The following is a 22,055-nucleotide window of genomic DNA, read 5'->3' on the forward strand; positions in this document are numbered from 1 at the left end:
CGCTTTATAGGATACTAGACTGGGAAGAAGCTTGGACAAGAAGAGTAAGAGTTCGCAGCAGATGCAGAAGAAAGTTGTTGGCCAATCCCGAAAAAAATTAGTGATCGGCGAAAAGAGGGGACCCCAGTCACCCGTCTGTCCTGCGATAAACTTCACAAGCATTGCTAGCGACTGTCACGTGAACTATTCCCCTAGCGTCACGGTTACGCTGCGAGTCAGCTGACTGTGGTTGTGACGCCACCGGGGGGAAGTAACTGGCGTGGAGGCGTGCACGCAATTGCGCGTGCCCCTGGCGGGGAGAAGATTGTGCGTGAGCGCCGACGCGCGTCACCGTGGAGACGGGAGCGGCAGAGAGACAGAGTCGGGTGGGGTGAGCTTGACCAGTGGCAGACAGCGAGTGAGAGACCGAGGCCTTGGGCTTGCGCCCGCTGCCATGTGAGAGGGGGAGCTGGGAGTCGAGCCATGGGGCGGAGGGCCGCTGATCGGCCTTAGTGAGGCTGCGGGGCTCAGGCCGCCGCGCTCTTTTGGGGAGTATGCCCATGGATCCGAGTGTGGCCGACAGCCCGGTGACTCTAGTGATTAGAACGCCGAACCAGAAGTACGATGACCAGACGGTGCGTTGTTTCCTCGATTGGACCGTGGGACACCTCAAGAGCCACCTGGCGCTTGTGTACCCCAGCCGCCCGGTGAGTACCAGGGGCCTTGTGCCGTGCCGATGTTAGTGAAGTGTTCCCCTGTGAAGTCGTAGCTTACACTACCGTAGGACACTTACCCTATCCCTCGCTACTGTCTCCACTCCTTCTTTCTGGGTACCTCCCCCTTGCCCCTTAGTTGTTCTTTTCTGTTTCACCCCACCCCCCAACTTTGGCGTTTATGCTTCCCACAAGTTTAGGTGGTTTCGCTCCAGTTTTGCCCTGATTTGGGGTGGTCCTACTGAGGCATTATTGATGCTTCGCCAGCAGGCAGTCTTGATGGTATCATGCTTTCCCTTTGTAGTTTTCTCGCATTATTTTTTTTTTAGCTGTGCTATTTGCGCTGGTACTGAATGTGTTCTCGTAGCTGGACCCAGAGGGCAGATGAGTGGATTACAGGTGATTTAACTGATGCTTGTGGTCTTCTGCAGTTTGCATCTCTACCCAACGAGGCTTGATGTGAGCTTGAATACAGATGCTTTGTTTCTTACTCTGAATTCATCCTTGCTAGCTTATTTGTTTATTGATGTCTGAACAAGTAGGATGCGATTTGTTCTGCTTTCAATAATGTGAGAACCTGAATTCCTTTAGTTTTCTCGGAGTCTGGGATGTCAATGCTGAGAAATTAAAATTGGGGGTTAAAAATAATTGGTTTGCTGGAATGCAGGCTTTTTCCAAAGTCAGGTTGCATTCTTGAAAGAAGTGATTGAGTGGCAATGTGGGGGTAGATTACAAGTAATGAGATCTGTAAACTAGCACAGAGCTGATGAGCTAAAATAGGTTCCATGTATTTATTTAGAGATGCAGCATGGAATAGGCCCTTCTGGCCCTTCGAGGCGCACTGCCAGCAACCTCCCAATTTAACCCCACCCTAATCACAGGACAATTTACTTTAACCTGCTAATGAGTCTGCCTTCGGACTGTTGGAGGAAACCGCAGCACCCACAGAAAGCGCACACATTCCGCGGGGGAGTCATCTGAGCTCATTACGGAGGATGCCGGGATTGAACTCCAATGCCCGGAGCTGTAATAGCGTTGTGCTAACCGCTATACTGCCGTGGTACGTTGTAAGGAAATATGTATTGTTCTGTTGTTATGACGGGTTTAACTGGTGTTTTGGCTCAGTTTCTGGAAAAGTATCCACTGGAATTCAGAAGAAGGGTTAAATTGTAAGATCCAAGGGGCTCAGGCGAAATACAGAGAGGATGTTTTCTCAGTAGGATGAATTTAGCATGAGAGGTGATAGTTTAAAAGAAAATATCTTGTATTTAAGATGGAGATGAGGTGTGGACCCACATGTACCATGGATATGGAAGTGATTGATGCCCCAGTGATTGTTGCATTGAATAAAAGTACATATGTTCGGTGGCCCACTGGCATTCTTAGTCTGCTGGGGAGGTGGAAGCATACTCTTTGAATATGTTTAAGGTAGATTTCAGTGAAAGTATACCAAGATCCAATCTGGAACATGCCTCATTTGCAAGTGGTGTGGTCATGATTAATTTTCATGAACACAGTATTATGGAATTTGTAATGAATTATTATCATTTCTTGAAGGTAGATTAAACATGTTAGAGAGCATGTTTTGGGATTATCTCATTTTCAATTATGTAAGTAAAACTGTGCCTGGTTGTCACACTCTTTACTCTGGATAACTTGTTCATGCCAAGGGGAAAAACCAATGTTTTATTCTCTATAATGCTGACTGGTTGTATTGATTCACAAAAGTTTTGCAATCAAGGCAATGTTTTATTTTAAAAAAACACAATATTGTAGCCATCTTGTGCACTTCTAAACCCAGCTTTCTAACTGCCGAAATTTTGCTTGGAATAAAATTTGTGCAACTTCAACATGGTTGAGTATATCTGATGATAGAAGGATTGTGTGAAGGGTACCTTGTTGCTGTTTTGTACAGAATCTTTTTAAAAAAAACTGACAAGATATGTTCACTTCAAGCCTTGGTGTCACAGAATTTGTTCTGTGAAGAATGAGGTTTTATAGAAATACCAGACCAATACAAGGGTTCCTATTTGATGTTTAATTCTTGAAGTATTCTCCACAGCGGTTCTGTGGGCCACAAGTATCTGATTTAAAAGGCCATGTCCATGATGGTACATGCAAATATTCAGTCTGGTTGAACAAAATGTGGGAATCATTTTTTTTACACACAATATACCCAGTGTTCATTATGTTGAAGTCCTTGAAAACAAAACATTTCTCAACCTTGGCCTTAAGGCTTAAAACCAGAGAACCATTCAGTTCTTGATTGGCTCCATGTGCACAATCAAATTATAAATTAAATATTTCATTCAATGTTGTTATAATTTGTAACTTATTTTAACACCAAGTTGTATCTTGATTTGTTTCAACATCTTCCATGTAATTATATTTTCTGAAGCCCGCATCTTGAGCTAATACCCCATTGTAGTTCTCATCTTGATCTTTCCGGGATGTGAATGAAACATCTTCCTGCTGTAAAACTTGCTCTTAATTTCATTATTGCAATGATAGTGTGCCCTGTGGCTAGGTTGCTGCCTTAAGCATTATCAGCAGTTTGAACTTGTTCGGGTGTTTAAGTTGTCTGAGTCCTTGCATTTGTCATTCATGGCAGACTTGACAACATGTCTGTTCAGAGTTCTCAGCTTTTTGCACTGTGCTGTTAATGGTGTACAAGTTGTTTCCATTCTATAAGTGTGTTTATTTGTAAATGTAATGCCCTGGTTCACATCTTTACTGTTATGCTGTAGGTATTTCATTTTGCAGCTCCATAAGAGCTGCTGTTCTGCTTTCAGCCTCTTTGGGTTATTGTTGAAAATAAGGGATGATGTGGAATGTGTGCCATCCAATTAGCAGGAGGTTTTCTTGGTGAGGGACAATTAGGTTGGGCTTGAGGTTTTTTTGGTTCAAGAGGAATGAAGAGAAGACGCTGGGGAGAACCGGTCGCAGCATATGATCCGATGGGAGACCCATTTGTCCGAGGTGGATTGCGAGTGGCGTTCGGAAGGTGGTCTGTGCTTTTACGTGGACCGAGGGCCCAGCGCGTGAATGACAGAGAAATTCAAGATGAACTCCAACTTGTGCACATTTGACTGTTTAATTAGAATGGGCCCTTTTTGTTATTCTTTACTAACCCTTTAGTTAAGATTCATGATTATAGTTCCTTTAATGGTATGCAGTGTACTATCTGTTATTTTGTGGTATTAATTTGTAACGGGGTAGCAAACGACACAGCATCCACACAAACCAGGGTTTGGGCTGGGATCGACTGCGCCTCAATCTCAGGAGTTTGGCGGGGCCGGAGGTCGTCTTCCCTAGACTTGTGCAGCCAAGGAAACCAGGGTGTTTCATTAAAAAAAATAGTTGTCTCCCTTAGATCTCTTGTTTGTATGTTTCTTGTCCAACAATGTTTACCTATCATTTTAATAATCCTGGATAGGCCCAGTATTTCTCTTCTTAAATGTTTCTTCTACATAGAATAATTCTGAAAACCCACACCCATATCTGACATCATTCTTTGTCACTTTATTCTCAGCAGACTTCCTCGATCTAACTTGTTTACAACTATTCTTAAAATTGCATGCTTAAATATATTTATTCTTGGTCGAAAACATGATTGAATAGTTTTTATTGTATTTGCACCAATGTGATGAAGCTGATAATCTCTCATATTGTACCTCTTGGGCTTTCTGAAACTACAGTGAATTCTGTCAGGTAACTCTCATTATTTGTTCCAGTTGAGTTGAATAATTAGTGTTAGAAGTAACTTTTGTGGCTAGGTAACTTAATCCTGGAAATTGTTTGGCCATGTTCCATTACCACGGTCGAAAACCCAGTGGATTTTTCTGGCATCGGTTTAAAAAATCTTATTTATCTTGGGAGAGCAAACATGGATATTAGTCAACTGAACACAGTATGACTGATATAATTATTATTCTGTACTGTTTGCTAGATCATAGAACAGTACAGCACAATACAAGTCCTTTGGCCCATGATATTGTGCTGACCTTTTAACTTAATCCAAGATCAATCTAACACTTCCCTCCTGCAGAGCCCTCCATTTTTCTTTCATCCATGTTTGTATCTAAGTCTCTTTGATATATCTTCCTCCACTACCACCCTGGCCGCAGCTGTAGCATTACCTCATGGTTCTTGAACCCAATCCTCTGAATAATGAAGATGAACACACCATACACCTTCTAACCACCCTATCAACTTGCGCAGCAACTTTGAGGAAACTCGATGTGGGCCCAAAGATAAGAACCTGCTAGGAATTGTGCTGTTAACCATGTACTCTGCCTTTAAATTCAACCTTCCAAGGTGAATCATTTCACACTTTTCCAGATTGAACTCCATCTGCCACTCCTCAGCCCAGTTTTACATCTTATCAGTGTTTTGTTGTAACCTAAGACAACCTTCTACACTATTCACAACACCACCACCTTCGTGTCATTTGCAAACTTACTAATCCACCCTTCCACTGTATTCACTCTTCAGGACCACATCCCTTTTCCTACTTATATAGTATGTACCATGCCTTCAGGCCGCTGATCCTCACTCTTAAGAATCATCTGGACTGAGACATCCCTGACCCTGGAATCTGAGAACCAACATATCATCCACCTATCATCTCCACAGAATATCCTCTATGTTCCCCTGACTATTGAATCCCTTAACACCACAGCTCTCCTCTCCCCTTCTAAGCACAGAGCCTGACTCTGTCAGAGATCTGGTCACTGTAGTTTCCGCCTGGTAGGTTGTTCTCCTGGTAGACAGTACTTCTCACTGTCTGGCTATTCCCTTTCCCTCTCATGACAGCTACCTGCTTCCTGCAACTTTGGTGTGACTGCCACCCTCTAGTTCCTACCTATAAACTCCTTATTCTCCCGAATGATCCACAAGTCCACCTCCAGTTCCCTAACAACTCTGTAAGAAGCTGCTCTCAGATGCATTTCTGGCAGATTTACTAATCAGGGAGACTAAAGGTCTGTCAGATCTTCCTCATATTGTAACAAGACACAACACTTTCTTGGGATCCATTCTTGCTACTCTAGCTAGGCACTATTAAGCAAAATCTTGCCAAAACTCCACCCAGCCTCCGCTTCTTTCATTGAAGCCTTCAGTGCCAAGACCCCAGTTCCCTGCTCTGACTCTGGCCATTCACACATTAGCCATTCTGCTTAAACCTAACTTTTTATTGTGCTATCTTTTGTTGTGACCTTGAGGATATTCAGACTCAGAAGGTGAAATATTGTCACCAAACAAGTGAAGGGGTATATTCTGCAAAATTGTACAAGTATATGCTTGTGCAACACACACATCAACTGTTTATTCTTTCACATAGATGCTGCCTGATCTGAAGTCCTCTAGCGTTTTGTGTGTGTTCCTCTATCTTTTATGCTTAAGTATATGCTGTTTTTTTTTAAATCATTGGACTATAAGATGGAAAACTAGTGAAGTTGTCTGGCAATTGAACTTGACAGTTAGAAGGATATTGCATTGTCACCTTTTAAAACTTCAGTTTGTTCTAGAATTCTAAGTGTACCTTCAAACCATTTTGTTAACAAAATATCTCATCGTAGCTGATGGACATGAATCCTATGCAAACAAATGTCATATTCCATCATTATCAGCTATCTTTTGTCCGTCAGCTACTGTATAAGTAAATTTGTTCACTGTGTTAAGACCTGGGAAAAGTTTTGTTTTGCAAACAGCTTTTAAAATGTTAACTGTACGACTAGATTACTACATATTTCTTGTCAATATCTCAGTTTGAACCAGACTATTAAGAGCACTACTTTGAGATCTCAATCTCATGATCACACACTATAATTCCTTTTCCATATCTGCCTCTAGACAATCTGCAACTAACATTCTCAGGCTACGTCCACACTATGCCGGATAATTTTGAAAACAAAGCTTTTTCTCCTCGTTTTGACCTTCCGTCCACACTGAAACGGCATTTTCAACCCCTGAAAACGGAGATTTTCAGAAACGGTCTCCAGAGTGAATAAATCTGAAAACGCCTAATATCCGTTGCAGTGTGTACAGGGTAACCGGAGCTTTTTAAAACCGCTGTCAGGACGTGCCGGAACAGATGGCGACAGCGTGGCATTTCATTGTTTTCTTCTTATTATTATTATTATTACTACTTTATTGTCGCCAAAGAATGATACTAGAGCGTACAATCATCACAGCGATATTTGATTCTGCACTTCGCAGAACCTAACAATTTCAGAACAGACGGCAACGAGACTGAAGTCAGAAGCGTTAGAAATGTACTCGCCAAATACTTTGACCCATAGCTTACTGAATAAATAAGTATATTCACTTTGCCCTGTTTTCTGTCCTTGCTTGTATGAAGGTGCTTTACCTATTTATGCAAGTACTTCTCCGACAATAGATGTGTAACAGCCTAATGTAACATTGTATGGAAATACAAGATAACACCGATGCAGACATGTTTTATACATTTAACAAGGTGCTTTATTAATGCAACAGAGTTAGTCAGTTTTTCAATGTTCGTCGTCAGCTGGGTCATACTGTCCGTGAACTCCCTGTCGGTTGCCTCCATACGCTCCAGTATTTGTTTTTTTTTTAGTTTTACGTCCTCCTGAGCGAGAGCCAAGAGCAATTCCTTTTAAGTTTTTCTACTCTGTAACTGGACAAACATGCACCAAGTACAAACGTATATCGTTTCCTCTTCGCTTGTTTTCTGTGTGTCCTGCACATGCCCAGTAGGAGGAGATTCGCCCAAATATCTGTCTAATGTGGACAGAGATATTTTGAAAAATGCTTAGTGTAGACGCCTATCGTTTTTACTCGAAACCGGCATTTTCAAAATTATCCGGCGTAGTGTAGACATAGCCTCACTTGTCTTCTCTGATGACAGTAGTCTGCAATGCTTCCGTGTCTCTAACAACTCTCATTACAGCTATGGGTTACTCAATAGAAGGATATTAAGGATCTTTAGAGAAGGTTCCATGCTTAATTGCTGGAAGGTAAAGGAAATGTGGTCTTGTAAAACTGCCCTCTTTAAAATGCAAATTAAAGGGTGAATTCACAATTATGCATCAAGATGTGCAAGGATAGAGTTAGTGATGTAGAAGCAGACTTCGGGTAGTTAAGAGTTCAGGAGCAAAGTTTTGGGTTACGATGTTAAGGTAGGTGGCAAAGAGTTGAAAGGCTTGGTCATTCAGTTCCAGGAACAAGACCTGAAACATTAACAATTTGATTTCATAGTTAGGTGAGAGGAATGAAAGATGGGCCAATAGGTGCTGGTGCTACAGTATATGCACCCTAAATCTTCCTGTAGTTACTGGAAGTTGATAACTGGTTATTGTCTCCCATAGAGTGGTAGGTGTAACAGCTATTCAGCATTGAAACAGTGTGAATAAACAGCCATTTTTCCTCCCAGAGATCAGGTGAGGTTGTGCGTAGATGCAAAGCAGTTCACTTGTTTTTGGCTGGCTAGTTTGACAAACTGTCTCAGTATCGGGGTATGTTATATGTAGATTTATTATGTACATGAGATGTGCAGGTTGAGAATCTAGTTATAACCGAATGCTCTAAGACTGAAAATTAAATTCCTTTTATTTAACCATCTCACTGAGAGTCAAGTAGCTGGTTACTTGATCCACGTGCTGAAAAGCAGACTCCTGAAAGAGACACACATCAAAGTTGCTGGTGAACGCAGCAGGCCAGGCAGCATCTCTAGGAAGAGGGACAGTTGACACTTCCCTCTTCCTAGAGATGCTGCCTGGCCTGCTGCGTTCACCAGCAACTTTGTTGTGTGTTGCTTGAATTTCCAGCATCTGCAGAATTCCTCGTGTTTGCGCTGCTGAAAGAGAAGTTGCCAAATTCAAGAATGTGTTCACAGATGCCTTGGGGGAAAAAAAATGCAACATTCCCACTGATTCCTGGAAATCCCTGGCCCGTCACTGCTCAGAGTGGAAGGGATAGGATTGAACACCTGAAGGCCACATAGTCAGAAGCCAATGAAGCGCTACACAAGTAGCAGAAGGAGCACATCACCTCAGCCAACCAACCTGCCTGTCCAAACCTTGAAACCCATAAAATCGAAGTGAAGCAGGTCATCCTGCTTCCTTGATTTTAAGGGTTTTGTAGAAGTATAAGTGCCACACGAGAAGGGTAATTTTAGGCTTCCTGAACACTTGCATTGCTATGCTTTATTTCTAAAATTACAGGTAGGTAAACATTATGAGAAGATCGTTTGGAATCTGTCAGCTTCAAGGCTCTTGTTTTGCCAATCAGAATAGTATCTCATTACTCAGTGGAGTAAAAGTTAACTAGTCAGCTGCTCACTAATTGAACCTGAGGGTAAAGGCTATCACAGGGGAATGCACCTTTTTTCGCTCTGCTTTAGATAACCCTACAAACTAATTGATACAGTGATCTGAGCAGAATGAGATTGGGAAGATTGCCAGTGCTCTGTACTGGTAAACATTTGCATTTAAGCTGGTTAGATTCATGGTCTGCTTTGGGTAAATGTGCATCACCTTGAGGCAGATAATATGGGCAACCAGATAAGGCTTGTGTTGAGGCAGTTGGCTGTTCGTTAAAGGAAGATTAAAATCTCAAATAGCTACTTTTGTATTTCTGAGTGGGAAATAGTGTAGTTAAGGTATACGGTGTGTTGGCTTTTGTTATCTGGGGGAAATTAAGTTCAAAAGCCACAACATAATACTAACTCTTCATAAAACTCTAGTTAGAACACATTTGCAGTATTGTGTTCATTTCTGGTTGCTTCATTATAGGAAGGATGGGGAAGCTTTGGGGAGGGTGCAGAGTAGATTTATCCGGATGCTGCTTGCATTAGAGGGCATGTTTTGTGAGGGAAGGTTTAGCAAGCTGGGCTTTTTTTTTTTAGGAGTGAAGGAGGATGAGGGGTGAATAGGATAAGAGTCCAAATAGACTGGACAGTCAGCACCGAGTGCCAATAGCTAATACAAGAGGGCATAATTTCAAGGTGATTGGAGAAAATGATGGAAAGTGTGTCAAAGGTCGGTTCTTTTCAAATCAGAGTGGTAAGTGCATGGAAGTGCACTGGCAAGTTTGGTGGCAAAGATAAATTAGGTACATTTAAGAGACTCTTAGATAGGCATGGGATGGAAGGGTCTGATTGAGCTTCGAGTTAGATAAAAGGTCAGCACAACATCCTGGGCCAAAGGCCCCCTACAGAGTTGTAACATTCTAAGTTCTAACTAATTTTAAATTAACCCTAGGTTGAAATTCTCATCTAGCTTGATATTACTTTAGTTCCTGATTTTTGGCTGTGTTATGTGAGAAGGCAAAGTTAGTCACTCTGCTCTGTGTGAGGGAACATTCTTATCCAGCATCTACTCATGTTTTCGTTACTTTACTAGCCAAAATTTGTGTTTGAAATATGTCACTTGGGTATCAAAAAGCCAAAAAAAACATATGAGAGAAATAAGTTGCTTGACAAAGTGATGGATTCTTCATTTCCTAACTTGGTTAATGGTGTGGGAGGTGTTGATAGAGTGCCAGAGCTTGGAGACATATGAGACAATGAGTAAGTACATTTTATGACTGTTTCATAAAGGGGTTTCTTCCTATTCTCCTGTAATATTAAATAAAACATTTTGTATGTAAGAAAATTAAAACAGGAAATGTTAACATTCAACAGTGCAGTGTTTGTGGAGAAATAGCATTGTAGGTTGACTTTTTCATGGTTAATGTGATTGGTTTTTTTTGTGAATTTTGGGCAGCAAGATGTTGGGGAAAGAGGAAAATCTAAGGGGCAAAAGAATACAAGAAAAATTCTGGAAATAATCCACAAGTCCAGCTGCATCTGTGGTCAGATAACGTTCCAATCAAAGAGCTTCAAACAGAGCCATGCTGCTGAAAAGCCATCAGCCTTAAACATTAACCCTTCTTTTCACAGGTTCTGCTTGATCTGTTGGAAATTTGTGGCATCTTCTGTTCATATCTTAGATTCTTGTCATCTGCAAGGACTGTCTGACAATTGAAAAGATTAAGTGACAATAGAGAAGTTGCTGTCAAACAAAAAGCATAGTAATGGGGCAAGTAAAAAAAGCTAAGGGATATGTTACTAGGAATAGCAAAAACATGGTGAACAGCTGCTCCCTAATTTAATAAATGGTGACAAGCATTGAAGTTCGAAATCTGTCACATGGTGTGCTGATGCTTAAGCTTTCATTGTGGTTTGAAACAGCACAAGGAGGGAAAGGTCAAACAGGGTATGAAGAGGATAATTAAAATAACTAGCAATCAGGAACTTGCTATTTGAAAATATTTCAAAACATTTTTGAGGTTGTATCAGTAAGCATTGTGTGACTTGAATTAAGAAACCAAAGAAGTGTTATTCTTTGTTAGTATCTTCTGCAATCTCTTGCCATGGCATCAGATTTTTATTTAATTATTTGCTTTACTAAAGTAGTATAAAATCTGCATTTAATATACTGAAGACAGTCTATGCACCCTGTTAATTGTAACTTGTGTGGTATGTGTTTGATTGGAGTGCAATTAATTAATTTAATTCAGAGATGGAAGACTTTGAAATGTCTGGGTAAAGCTCAACATGCCATTGAATTATCCTTTGTCTAAATGGAGTGTTCAGTTTTAGTCCCATGCACATTATTTCAAATAGACAAAATTTATTAAAAAGGAATCATCATCATCATCAGGTGCCATGCCCAGTTTGAGCTTTGACTGCCATGGCCCCCACACTCCTGTTTTGGGTCAAGTGGATCAATTCATTGGTATTCATTTCCAGTTCTCTGGCTGCTGTCTCCATCATCATTTGTCTGTGTCTTCCTCTTGCTTTCTTCCCTTCAATCTTTCCCATAATTACCATGCATTCTAACTCCTCTTTCCTGATCACATGTCCAATGAAGTTACATTGCCTTTTCATGATCTCATACATTATTTCTCTTTTTGTGTTTGCTCTGTTCATGACATCCTTGTTAGATATTCATTTATCCATGATATTCTTTGCATCCTCCTCAAAAACCACATCTCTGCTGCTTCAATTCGTTTCCTCATGTTACTAGATATTGTCCAACATTCTCGTAATCTTCATTCTCGTAACGGTGTCTTTTGCAATTCCTATTCTTCTTTTGATGTCCATGTCGCACCTGCCATCTGATGTCACCCGGCTTCCTAAGTAGCAAAAGTTCTGTGCTTGTTTTATGTCTTCCCCATTTATTCTCAGCCTATGCATTAGAGCCTCAGCAGGCTGTGAACCAAACTGTCAGAATGCTGTCTATGGTACATCTGTAGAAACTTGCTAGAGTCTTTGGTGACATGTCAGATCTCAAACTCGTAATAAAGTATAGCTGTTGGCATTCTTTTTTTGATTGTATCAAAATGTTAGGTCCCTGATAAATCCTGAAATGTTGATATCTAAGAATTCAAAGCTGCTCATCTTTTCCACTGTTGCACCCTCATTGCGGACTGGTGTGGACTCTCTCGACTTCTCCCTCTTGAACTCCACAATCAGTTCCTTGGTCTTACTGACATTGAGTGCAAGGTTGATGTGACACCTCTCAACCGACCGACTTGTCTCACTCCTGTACACCACCTTGTTGGCATCTGAGATTTTGCCGCCAACAGTGGTGTCATGGTGAATTACTGTGGTTCAAATCGGGTTTTCATTTATTTCCGTGAGGATGGTTCACAACAAATGTTGCTTGTAAAAATGGATTTGTACTGATCTGAAAATGCTATCCTAGTGATGTATTTATATTTGTAGGGATCATTTGGATTTTCATTTCTTTTATCACTTCAGAACACCTGAAAACACTAGTCAACCAATGAATTGAAACTGTAATAGTCTTTGCACATTGTGTACAGTACTGTTGGATAAATGACTGATGGTTGATTTTAATGTTTGTGCAAGAAGATTAAATTTTGGCTAGGCTACAGAGCTTGTTTATCTTAATGGGATCTTTTATCTGTAATGAATAGAGGATTTGGAAAAGTATGACCTTGTACCTTTATTGTTTCCTTACACTGCAGTTTCTCTGCAGCTGTTGCACTTATTCTGAATTCTGTTGTATCATTGTAGGGTGTCATCATTTAATCTGAATGAACAGTATGCAAGACAAGCTTTCACTGTAGCTTGGTACATATGACAATAATAAACCAATCCCGTATTACTGTGCATCTGCAAGAGATCTTTTCCTTAGTTCTGCCCCAATGCACGTGGAGAAATACAATCACCCAATTTCTCACTGAAATTTGTTGAATTTGTCTCAAGACAATGTCGCATCCATTCATTTTCAGAATTGACAGTGATGGTGTTCTGAAAATAGACTGTGGTTTTCTGTAGATCAAAGTTGCCTGATCTTGTGTTCCTCATCTTACAGACTTTATAAGTATTCTTTTTAAAGTGCTGTAATTGAGCCTTTTAAGTGCAGTTAATAGTGTTTTCACCAAAAAGTTGAATAATTCCTTTTAGTCATAGAACAAAATAAAGTATACATTTTATTGTTTCAGCATAGAATTATGAAAGCTGTGTGCATTGATTTAAGGGCCTCATTAAACCAGAGTTATGATTCGGTCATGGACTGTGGCTGCTTAGAGGGGGAAAAAGCAACTCATTTTTGGCATTCAATTTACTCCACACTTAATCTAATGCAATTCCTCTTCTCTCTTCAGTTTTTGTTTTGAATGTTGTACTGACTAATACCCATAGAATATTTCACTTAATTCTATTGGTTTTGGTATTCCTAATCTGACAAATTTACATGAGGAAGCTCTTATGGAGGGTTAGTATAAATAGATCAATGTGATTAAATGCTATTTTTTGTATTTCACAATAGATTTATCAGCTTTGAATTATACTTCTTATTTTCCAACGCTGAAGCATTCTGATCTAGTTCAGAATTAGTAATTTAATAATTTGACTAAATGGACATCAATCTATATTACTTATTACTATTTGTGTTGGGCACATGGCTAAGTGGTTAACGCGTTCGTCTAGTGATCTGAAGGTCGCTAGTTCGAGCCTCAGCTGTGGCAACGTGTTTGTGTCCTTGAGCAAGGCACTTAATCATACATTGCTCTAGTGTCTGTGTGAGGAGTATAGCCCCACACAGACTTCCAATCTGTACCTTGCAAGGCATGAAAATGTCCGACGCAGGCCTCTCTTGGTCTGAGTCGACGTTCCCTCCCCTGTATTAAAAGAATCGAGACTTGAGTCCCCAGGTTCAGTGTAATATATGAAGTTAATGAGTGTAATTTATGAAGTTAATATAGAAGTGAAGTGGGTATGCTGATTTTTCATCATCTTTAAAGTTATTCATGCTATTAAACACATCATTGCAGCAATCAAGCATCTGTTATCCTAATTGAAAATCAGATCAGAGCATTATCAAATCACTTGAGAGTGAATTTGGCTTTACGATAGGGACTTATTTTCTTTCTCTTTGGAGAATTTTTTTTTAAATGCAAAGGAATTGGTAACTAATTGTTTTTCAGTTGCTTTATTTCTTTTTGGTTTCGTGTAATCAAAAACCTGTTATGTAATATCTTTTGGCTGTTATGTAATATGACACAAATATTTTAAACTTCAGATTAAAAAAAAATCCTTTCTTGTAATAATTTGTACTTGAAGCTATGAGTACCTTATTTGTTTAATTTTAGCTATCCTGTATTTCCTGGCAAGTTGCTAAATTTCTTACAGAAACTTTGACCACATAGAGCAAACATTCACTCTTAATACAGGCTCTACTGGCGGCTGAGGTCTGTTTGCCTTGTGTTTGAGTGGTGAACACTGTGTAATACTGGCATCAATATAAATATTGCTTGAGCAGTTTTTAAATTCAGTTGTTTTCCTGTAGATTGTAAAATGCAACAACCAAATACATCTGCTGCCAAAACTCATGCATGAATTTAGGGGTGGAGGGAGGAGAGATGAGTGCAGCACTAATATCCAAACATCTGAGCAGTCATCATTAAGTTGTGGAAGAATTCAAAATGGTTAGGGTGCTTTGTTTTCTTTGACATCTGGGTCATTTGTATTGTTTGCATTGCTGTACTTGCTGCAAACCTGAAGGGAATGCTGAAAATGTTCAGAGAGCAGAATACAGAGCCAATGTTAAAGGCTGATCCTCTTTGATCAAGATACAAAGGCTGAAGTTTTTTTTGATCTTCTTTGTTCTGATTTTTTTAAATCAGTGTTGGATTCTAAGAGCTCCAGTTATCTGGTCAGAAGGTGAAAGCATGATCCTATGGGTTTAGTACAGTGTCAGAGACCAAAGGCTGAGAGTTCACAATGGACTAAAATGACAGTTAACTGGAAACTCAGAGTTACAGCTGCAGACTAGAAGAAGACGTTTGCCAAGTGGTTACTATCTATCTTTGGTTTCTCCAGTGTAGAGGAAAATCACTTCACAAATACTCTTCCACATGACACAATGATTCACTTGTACCTTCCAGTTTGCTGTTCACAACTGATTGTTGGTCGGTTGGAGCACCTCCATTCAATTCTATCATACAGTCTCTTATTTTCCATCCTGACAGTTATTTTTATTCTTCCTACTCCTACCCCTTGTGTGCAAGTTAAAATATAATTTGTCTTCTTTTCTGGATTTTCCTATTTCTGATGAAGTATCATCAAACCGAAATGGCTTCTTTCTCTAAGGACGTGCACTTTTCTAGCATTTCCTGATTTTTATTGTAATAAGGAGGAAAGTGTCTAGACAACACCCAAGAGTTGACTGTTAAACCAGGTCTGTGTGAAACCCCCTTTTACTGGGTATCTTTGGAAATGTGGCTCATTAGCCCTTTACTAACAGCCACTGGGATCCGCGGCAAAAAGCCCATCTTTCTCGGGCTTTGTATGTATACAACTTTGGTCCCACCGTATCTGGAGGTTGGGATGTCTTGCCTAGCCAAATCCCAGTTTGTGTGAATGCTATGTGATTTACTGCTCCCGGCAATCGCTCGTCGGCAAGAAATAACAGATCATATACTACATGCAATTATCAAGAACTATATTTAAGAACGTTAACTTAAGCAACCAAAAAGAGAAAGGAAAAAAAAAACAAAAAAGACCCATTATACTTAAACAGTCACATGGGCATAGTGGAGCTCAAGTCTTCCAGAAGCTGTTGTTTTTGATGTACACACTGCACCTTCCTAATGTCGCTTGAAATACATCTCAAATAAGCAGGCCATGGAAGTATTGGTCCTTCCTTCTTGAGGTCATTCATCTGCACAAACTACCTTTTGCAACCGGGATAGCATCCTCAGCCATCTACCCTCCTGTCTTCTCCCAGCTCCTGCCAGCAAAGACCTCCACCCACAACAGTGTCCCTCACAAAAACACTCTGCCCAGCATAGAACCTTCTTCCAAATCTACCATCCTGACTGGCTGACACCACATTCTGAAGTTGAACAACAAAGTCTCTTATCTCAGCTCAAACCCAAACAGGCTGAAAGCGGAATTGACTGCTCTTACAGAACTGCTAAAATGAAATGCCTGCAGCATAGCAGCAAAAGTCTTAACCACAGCATTACATGTACCATAAGAATATCAAACAGCACAATACTCCACATGTTCTCACCGTTTCTATGCTGTCATTCAGAGACAGTCACATCTTCTGGAGATGCCCCTGACATTGTTCCCTTGCCACTGAGTCTGTCCTTTCCCCAACCTTGCTGGCAGGCTAAATGGGATTGTTTGGAATCTTAGTTTCTGTTTTCCCCAGAGCCTAAAGCCTCACATTGTCAGGAGTTGTTTATTTCTACATCCGTCACAATACCCACGCCCTCTTTTTTTTTTCCAAAACTCAGGGCCTAACCTGTGTCACTTAGAAAGATGGAAATTAATCTGGGACAGTCAGCATGTTATTCCTGTTGAGAATGTCCCATTGGCTGCAGTGTATCCATAACTCATCAGTGTGAGTGGTCTTAATGATGTTGGTTGCTTGTGCATGTTTTTGATTTCTGTACTTGAAAAGCTAGTTTTCCGTGGAACCCTGCAAATAAACAAGCCATGCTTCCTACGCCAATAAGCCTTTATTTTCCAAGTGTTACTAATGTCAATCATTAAACTGTTATAGAAATGATGAGGAAAAATATAAAATGGTTTACCATCAGTTCACAGTAAACTGATTTCAACTATGGAGGGAAATGAACAATCAGTGTTTTGGGCTGTGACCCTTCACCAAATAAAGGGAATTCTGGCTGTTGATCAGCTTTTTGTTCTTTAAGAGTATTGCAAATAAGCAGCTGCCCCTTTTAACCAATGGACCAATTAACTGGAATCCATTCTCTATCTTAATCTGCAGAATGAAAGGAAACTTCCATTGTATTTCTCAACCCCTGTAGAATGGTTGGTCCTTCCAGTATTAAACTTGGAGACTAGAAATTATTGTTCCTTTAAGGAAATTAATCTGCATTCATTTTATTTCTTCTGGAAGAATGTTTTTTTTTCAGTTGGAGCCAGCATAGAAACTTGAGCAGTTAATTGAGGCAATGTTATTTTGTTGGAGTTGTAGGCTGCTGAATGAAGTGGTAGGCTTTGTCACTGTTCTGAAAAAGAAGAGCTGCTCTCTTGATGTTCTGAACAACATTATCTCCATCTGTTTTATCTGTGCTCAAATTGAGTGCTGATTTTGCATGGGTTACTGTAGCGGTTACTGCATTGTTTTAGGGCGAAGTTTTACAGAATAGCAACTTCTTTAGAATTTGCAGTGTGTGGCTGCCACAGGTAATGAATTTGTCCTGTCTGTTCTCTCCACAGTCCACCAAGGATCAGAGACTTGTATATTCTGGAAAGCTTCTCCATGATCACTTGCAGTTGAAGGACATTTTCAGAAAGGTAATTTTAAACCTCTCCTTCTTGATGATCTTGGCATTGGCTAATATTCTGTGATTGTAATTAATAGATGGTCACCAGTTTGGTTTTCAGCAGTTAAAGCTGTTGCAACCTGCATTTTTCAATTATGCTTACACATTGTGATAGCTAATATGCTGTAGAGCATTTTCAATGCAGGAGATTGGACAGATAGAGGAATAGGTTCATATGGTTTCACCTCTATTTAGTGGCTGCAGTTCTCAATGTTTGACAACAAACATGCATCTTATTGTTTTTTCCTTTCTTTCTACCATTCTCCCCTCTCACCTATGTGTGTATTGCAGCAAGATGAGTATCACATGGTTCATCTAGTCTGTTCTTCAAGGTCTCCTTCAGGATCACCCAAACCCAGTGACAGGAACAATGGAATGACAATAACCAACAGTGGTACCACGGTAAGGTAGCTGCAACAGCCATTATTGCTTCACTTTTGGCTCATGGTACATGGTTCAGAAATTGGGGTGAGTTTTGTGTTTGGGTAGTTCACTGTTCAGTTTCCATGGAGTAAGTAAACAGCACTTACAAGAAATCACAGTGTACGATACTTAAGGCACAGTTGCTAAGGCTCACTTTAAAAACTGTCTTCATGATTAGAGTTTAATCCTGATTTGAGGTGTGTGTTTTGGAGGAAACTGCAAAATGTTGCATAGATGAGGCATGTTGAGGAACAAAGGTATCCCTGAAGGTTGCAGAACAGTTGGATAAGATGGTGAGGAAGGCAGTTGGATATTTCTGTTCATTATCTCTGGCAGAGAAGATCTCTGGCAGATCTGGGCTGACATTTACGTGTTGGGCGACACCTAATTAATTAGCTTGTTCATTTCGGCTTTTTTCTTAAAGATGTGCTTGGTGCGTTCCAACTACCGCTGCACCACTGCATTCTTCGCGGCAATGTATTGGTCCGCGGCCCGGAGGTTGGGGACCACTGATTAAAAGAGTCTGCTTCTGTGCCGTATGACTGACTGTGTTTGTATTAATTTAAAAAAAAACAACAAAAGCTGTTCATACTCAACAGATCAGGCAAACTCTGGGAAGCTGATATTTCAGGTTGATGAACTGTCACCAAAACTAGGAAATCTTGGAAAAAGAAGCAGAATGAGCTGAAAGAATCAAGATGTCAGTGGTGTTGGTAGCATCTGCACCTGTTCATCAGAGCTAAACCTTCAGTAAGAGGTGTGAGTAGAGGGTAAGAAATGAGAATTGAGGAGAGAACACAATGTGCTGTATCTATGAGGTATATACACTGTTGCTGGAAATCCAAGATACCTCAAGAAATACCTGGTAGGTCAGGCAGCATCTAGAGTAAAGGGAGAAAAAAAATTAACATGTAAGTGACCTTGAAGCTGAACTGGCTGATTCTGACACAATTTGGGAAGGTTGCTTATATGAAATTGATAAATTCATTGGATCTGGGCTGTAATTGCCCACATAGAAGGTGAGCTGAATCAGATGGATGGAGAATTAAAGTGAAAGGTAGCTGGAAGTTCAGTCATCCTTGGGGGCTGAGAAAGACTATTTGCAAAGTGGTCGCGTAATTTGTTTGATTTCTTCAATGCACAAGAAGTCACATTGTCAGCACCAAGTTTAGTACACTAAAATGGAAGAAAGATGAGTAAGTAATTGATTGGCTTGGAAGGTGTGTTTGTGCCCTTGGATTGTGGAAGGAAGAGGAGTGAAAAGAAGAGGTTGCATATCCTGTGGCAAGTGAAGGTGCTATCAGAAGTGGCTTTTGGTGTAGATATAAGAGTGAATCAGGGAGTTGTGGAGAAACAGCCCATTGAGGCTGGCAGAAATGGTAAAGGATGCACTAAATGTGCAGGTTGGTGATGTGAATAGCAAGGACAAGAGAGATCGTATCCCTGCTTAGAGAAGAAGAGTGGGTAAACACAGAAGTGTGGCAACTAGATCAGGCATATCTAGGTCCCTGTCAATGGCAGAACAAAGGAAGCCATAGCTGAGGGGAAAAAATCTCAGAAGCACCACTGTGGGAATTGTTGTCATTAGAACAGATACAGAAGAGATGTTTAAAAACTAGTAAAATGGAATGGAGTCCTTACAGGAGGAGGGTGAGAAGAGATGTCATCAAGATAGTTGTGCTGTTCTTTTGGATACTGGCTGCTAACTTGGACTCTGAGGTGGAAATAGCAATGAGAAATAGGAAAGGAAGTATCAGATGGAACATGTGAAAGTGAGAACAGGGTAGAAATTGTTTGCAAACATGGTGAAATTTTCCTGTTCTGGTTGAGAGCAGAGATCTGTAATCAAAACCAATATATTAAAATAAGAGTTGGATGCAGGTGCCTAAATATGATCTGAAACAAGTATTTCCACATCACCCACAACGGGGCATTTCTCAACAAGTAGAATCTATTGCTGTACATTTCAGCTTGAAGGAAGTGTCTGAGGTTTAAAGAAGTTCTTCATTACCAGGAGGTCAGCCAGATGAGGGGGCCATTTGGAAGAAAAAAAGGGCACCTGTTATCTGGTGTGAGATAGAGATGCAGAGTGATTGGCTACCTATGCTGTAGTAGAGGGTATCAGAGATGCTCAGATGCTGGTAAGAATAAATTGGCTAAGGTGTGAAAGGATAGAGTTAAGGTAGGAAGAAATAAGTTCTGTAGGGTTAAAAACGGATTGAAATAGTAGCATTGCCAGAACAGCCCTGCCTGTGGATGTTGGGGAACAGGTGAAAGTGGATTCTAAGGCAGGAAGCTGTGAAAGAAAATTTGAGGAAATGAAGTCGGTGACCTTTTGGGGGGACAGTAATCTGATGTTCAGTGAAAGGTATCTGTGGCTATCTGAGAGCTGGCATTTGGTCAATGAAGTTGAAATCAGTTTGCCAAACAATAACCCTGTGCTTGTAGGCTTGAGGACACTGTGTTGGTTCTTACTGAATGTAAGTTTGGAAATAAATGTGGAAATTTTGAGATAGTGTCGTAGTTGGTAGTTAGTGAAGAAAGGTCCGCACATAGTACCAGGCTAAAGAGAATTCTGAAGGTGGGAGAGGGTCTACAATCTTGGGTGGTGACTACTGGCAAAAAATAAGGCTGGAGGAGAAGGCAGCAGCAGCAGAAGGTGTTGATTGCTTCAGTGTATTTCACTGACTTTATGTTCTTTGAAATTTCCTGAAATTTACAAGGAAAGTGTTGCCAAGTTTTCATTGTGTGAAATACACAGGCTGAACAGTGCTGTGTGTAGGATTTCTGCCTCAGCTCTGGTCACCCAAGGTTCAAAACTGATCTCTGGTGGGCCTATGACCGTTTAGGTTTGCCCCTGCTGTTGCTATTTCCTCTCAGAACCCAACCTGGTTTGGTTGGTTAGTTGGCCACGACAAATTGTCATTTGAAACTCCATCGTAAGAAATACAAAATGGCAGTTAATGTGTTTTAGTTTGTACTTTGATTTGTGTGTTTGTGAAGATAAAAGGCAAATTTACGTGCTGTGCTTCTGGAAGAGCTTTATCCTTGCAGCATTGTTGTATTTTAAGAACCAGCATAGTGGTGAAGCTGAGCTTTCACTTGAAATGTCCATTGTGATCAGTGAGGAGTGTGGAGACAGTGGTCAGGCTTCTGCCATGTAGATTGGAGAAATAGCAAGTGAGATTGATGTTGAGCTTAATGAGTGGTTGACTCTTCTTATTGTTTCACCTGTCAAAGGCTGACTAGTCTCCAACATTTTGCCCCTATTACTGTTTCCCAGGAAATACTGCTGTTTGGGAGTTGGGAATGTTTGTAATTTATAAAGGAAACATGCAGTTTAAGATTTAGATTATTTTGGCTAAAGACTGAAGTATGGATGTGGAATAAAATGAGGATTTTTGGATTCAGTTTGGTACGTAGGGAGAGAAAGCTTAATTTTTCAGTTCAATAACCATTAATGGACAGCGTGCATGAGCCTAGTTCCCAACTTTTATTTATTGCATGGACCCCTACCATTAACCGAGGAGTCCAGACCCTGGATGGAATGATTCCTGTTCACTTCTGAGTTTCTGCTAAACAAATGTATTTACAAGTCTTGCTTCTCTCTTCAGAGTTCTGAAAATTCAAGTACCCCAGCACCCACTCTATCTTCAAGTCAAGAATCTGTAAGTGGACACCCAGCTTCCAATCCCACTGATCTGAGGCATCGTAGCCCCTCTCAGGTTACTTTAAACCTTGCACAGAGCCAAAGACTCCAACGTGTGATCCAAGGGTAGGTAGATTGTTAAAAGAGGATGCCACATCATCCAGATTATTTGCAGGGTGTGACTGATTTTGAAGTGTGTGGGAGGTGTTGCTTTGTTTTCTTCAAGCGCTGCAGTAGGTTTTAGTGTTGATGTTTCGAAGTGATCTGAGGGAAGGAATGTTAAATTGATGGTGGAGTGTTATTGTGCATAATGATTGTGTGGGAGTTGGGAAGTATTCCTCTGGTTATAGCAAATTGTTCACCTTCTGTTCTACTTTTGGTCCCATTCTAAGCTTCAACCCTATATCCTTTCTATCTCAAAAATACTGAAC

General features: G+C 40.5%; 1 protein-coding gene across 1 annotated transcript in view; it reads left to right on the top strand.

Annotated features, from left to right (window-relative positions):
- The first annotated feature begins 265 nt into the window (after positions 1-265).
- herpud2 (HERPUD family member 2) overlaps positions 266-22,055 on the top strand; it is a 51,748-nt gene continuing 29,958 nt past the window's right edge. Inside the window, exons 1-4 of the mRNA XM_063056838.1 lie at positions 266-686; positions 17,446-17,523; positions 17,844-17,954; positions 21,590-21,750. Of these exons, the coding sequence (XP_062912908.1) occupies positions 534-686; positions 17,446-17,523; positions 17,844-17,954; positions 21,590-21,750 (503 nt within the window). The 5' untranslated portion in view covers positions 266-533. The remainder of the gene's footprint in view (positions 687-17,445; positions 17,524-17,843; positions 17,955-21,589; positions 21,751-22,055) is intronic.

Source organism: Mobula hypostoma, chromosome 1 (genome assembly GCF_963921235.1).
Source record: "Mobula hypostoma chromosome 1, sMobHyp1.1, whole genome shotgun sequence".
Classification (NCBI taxonomy): Eukaryota; Metazoa; Chordata; class Chondrichthyes; order Myliobatiformes; family Myliobatidae; genus Mobula; species Mobula hypostoma.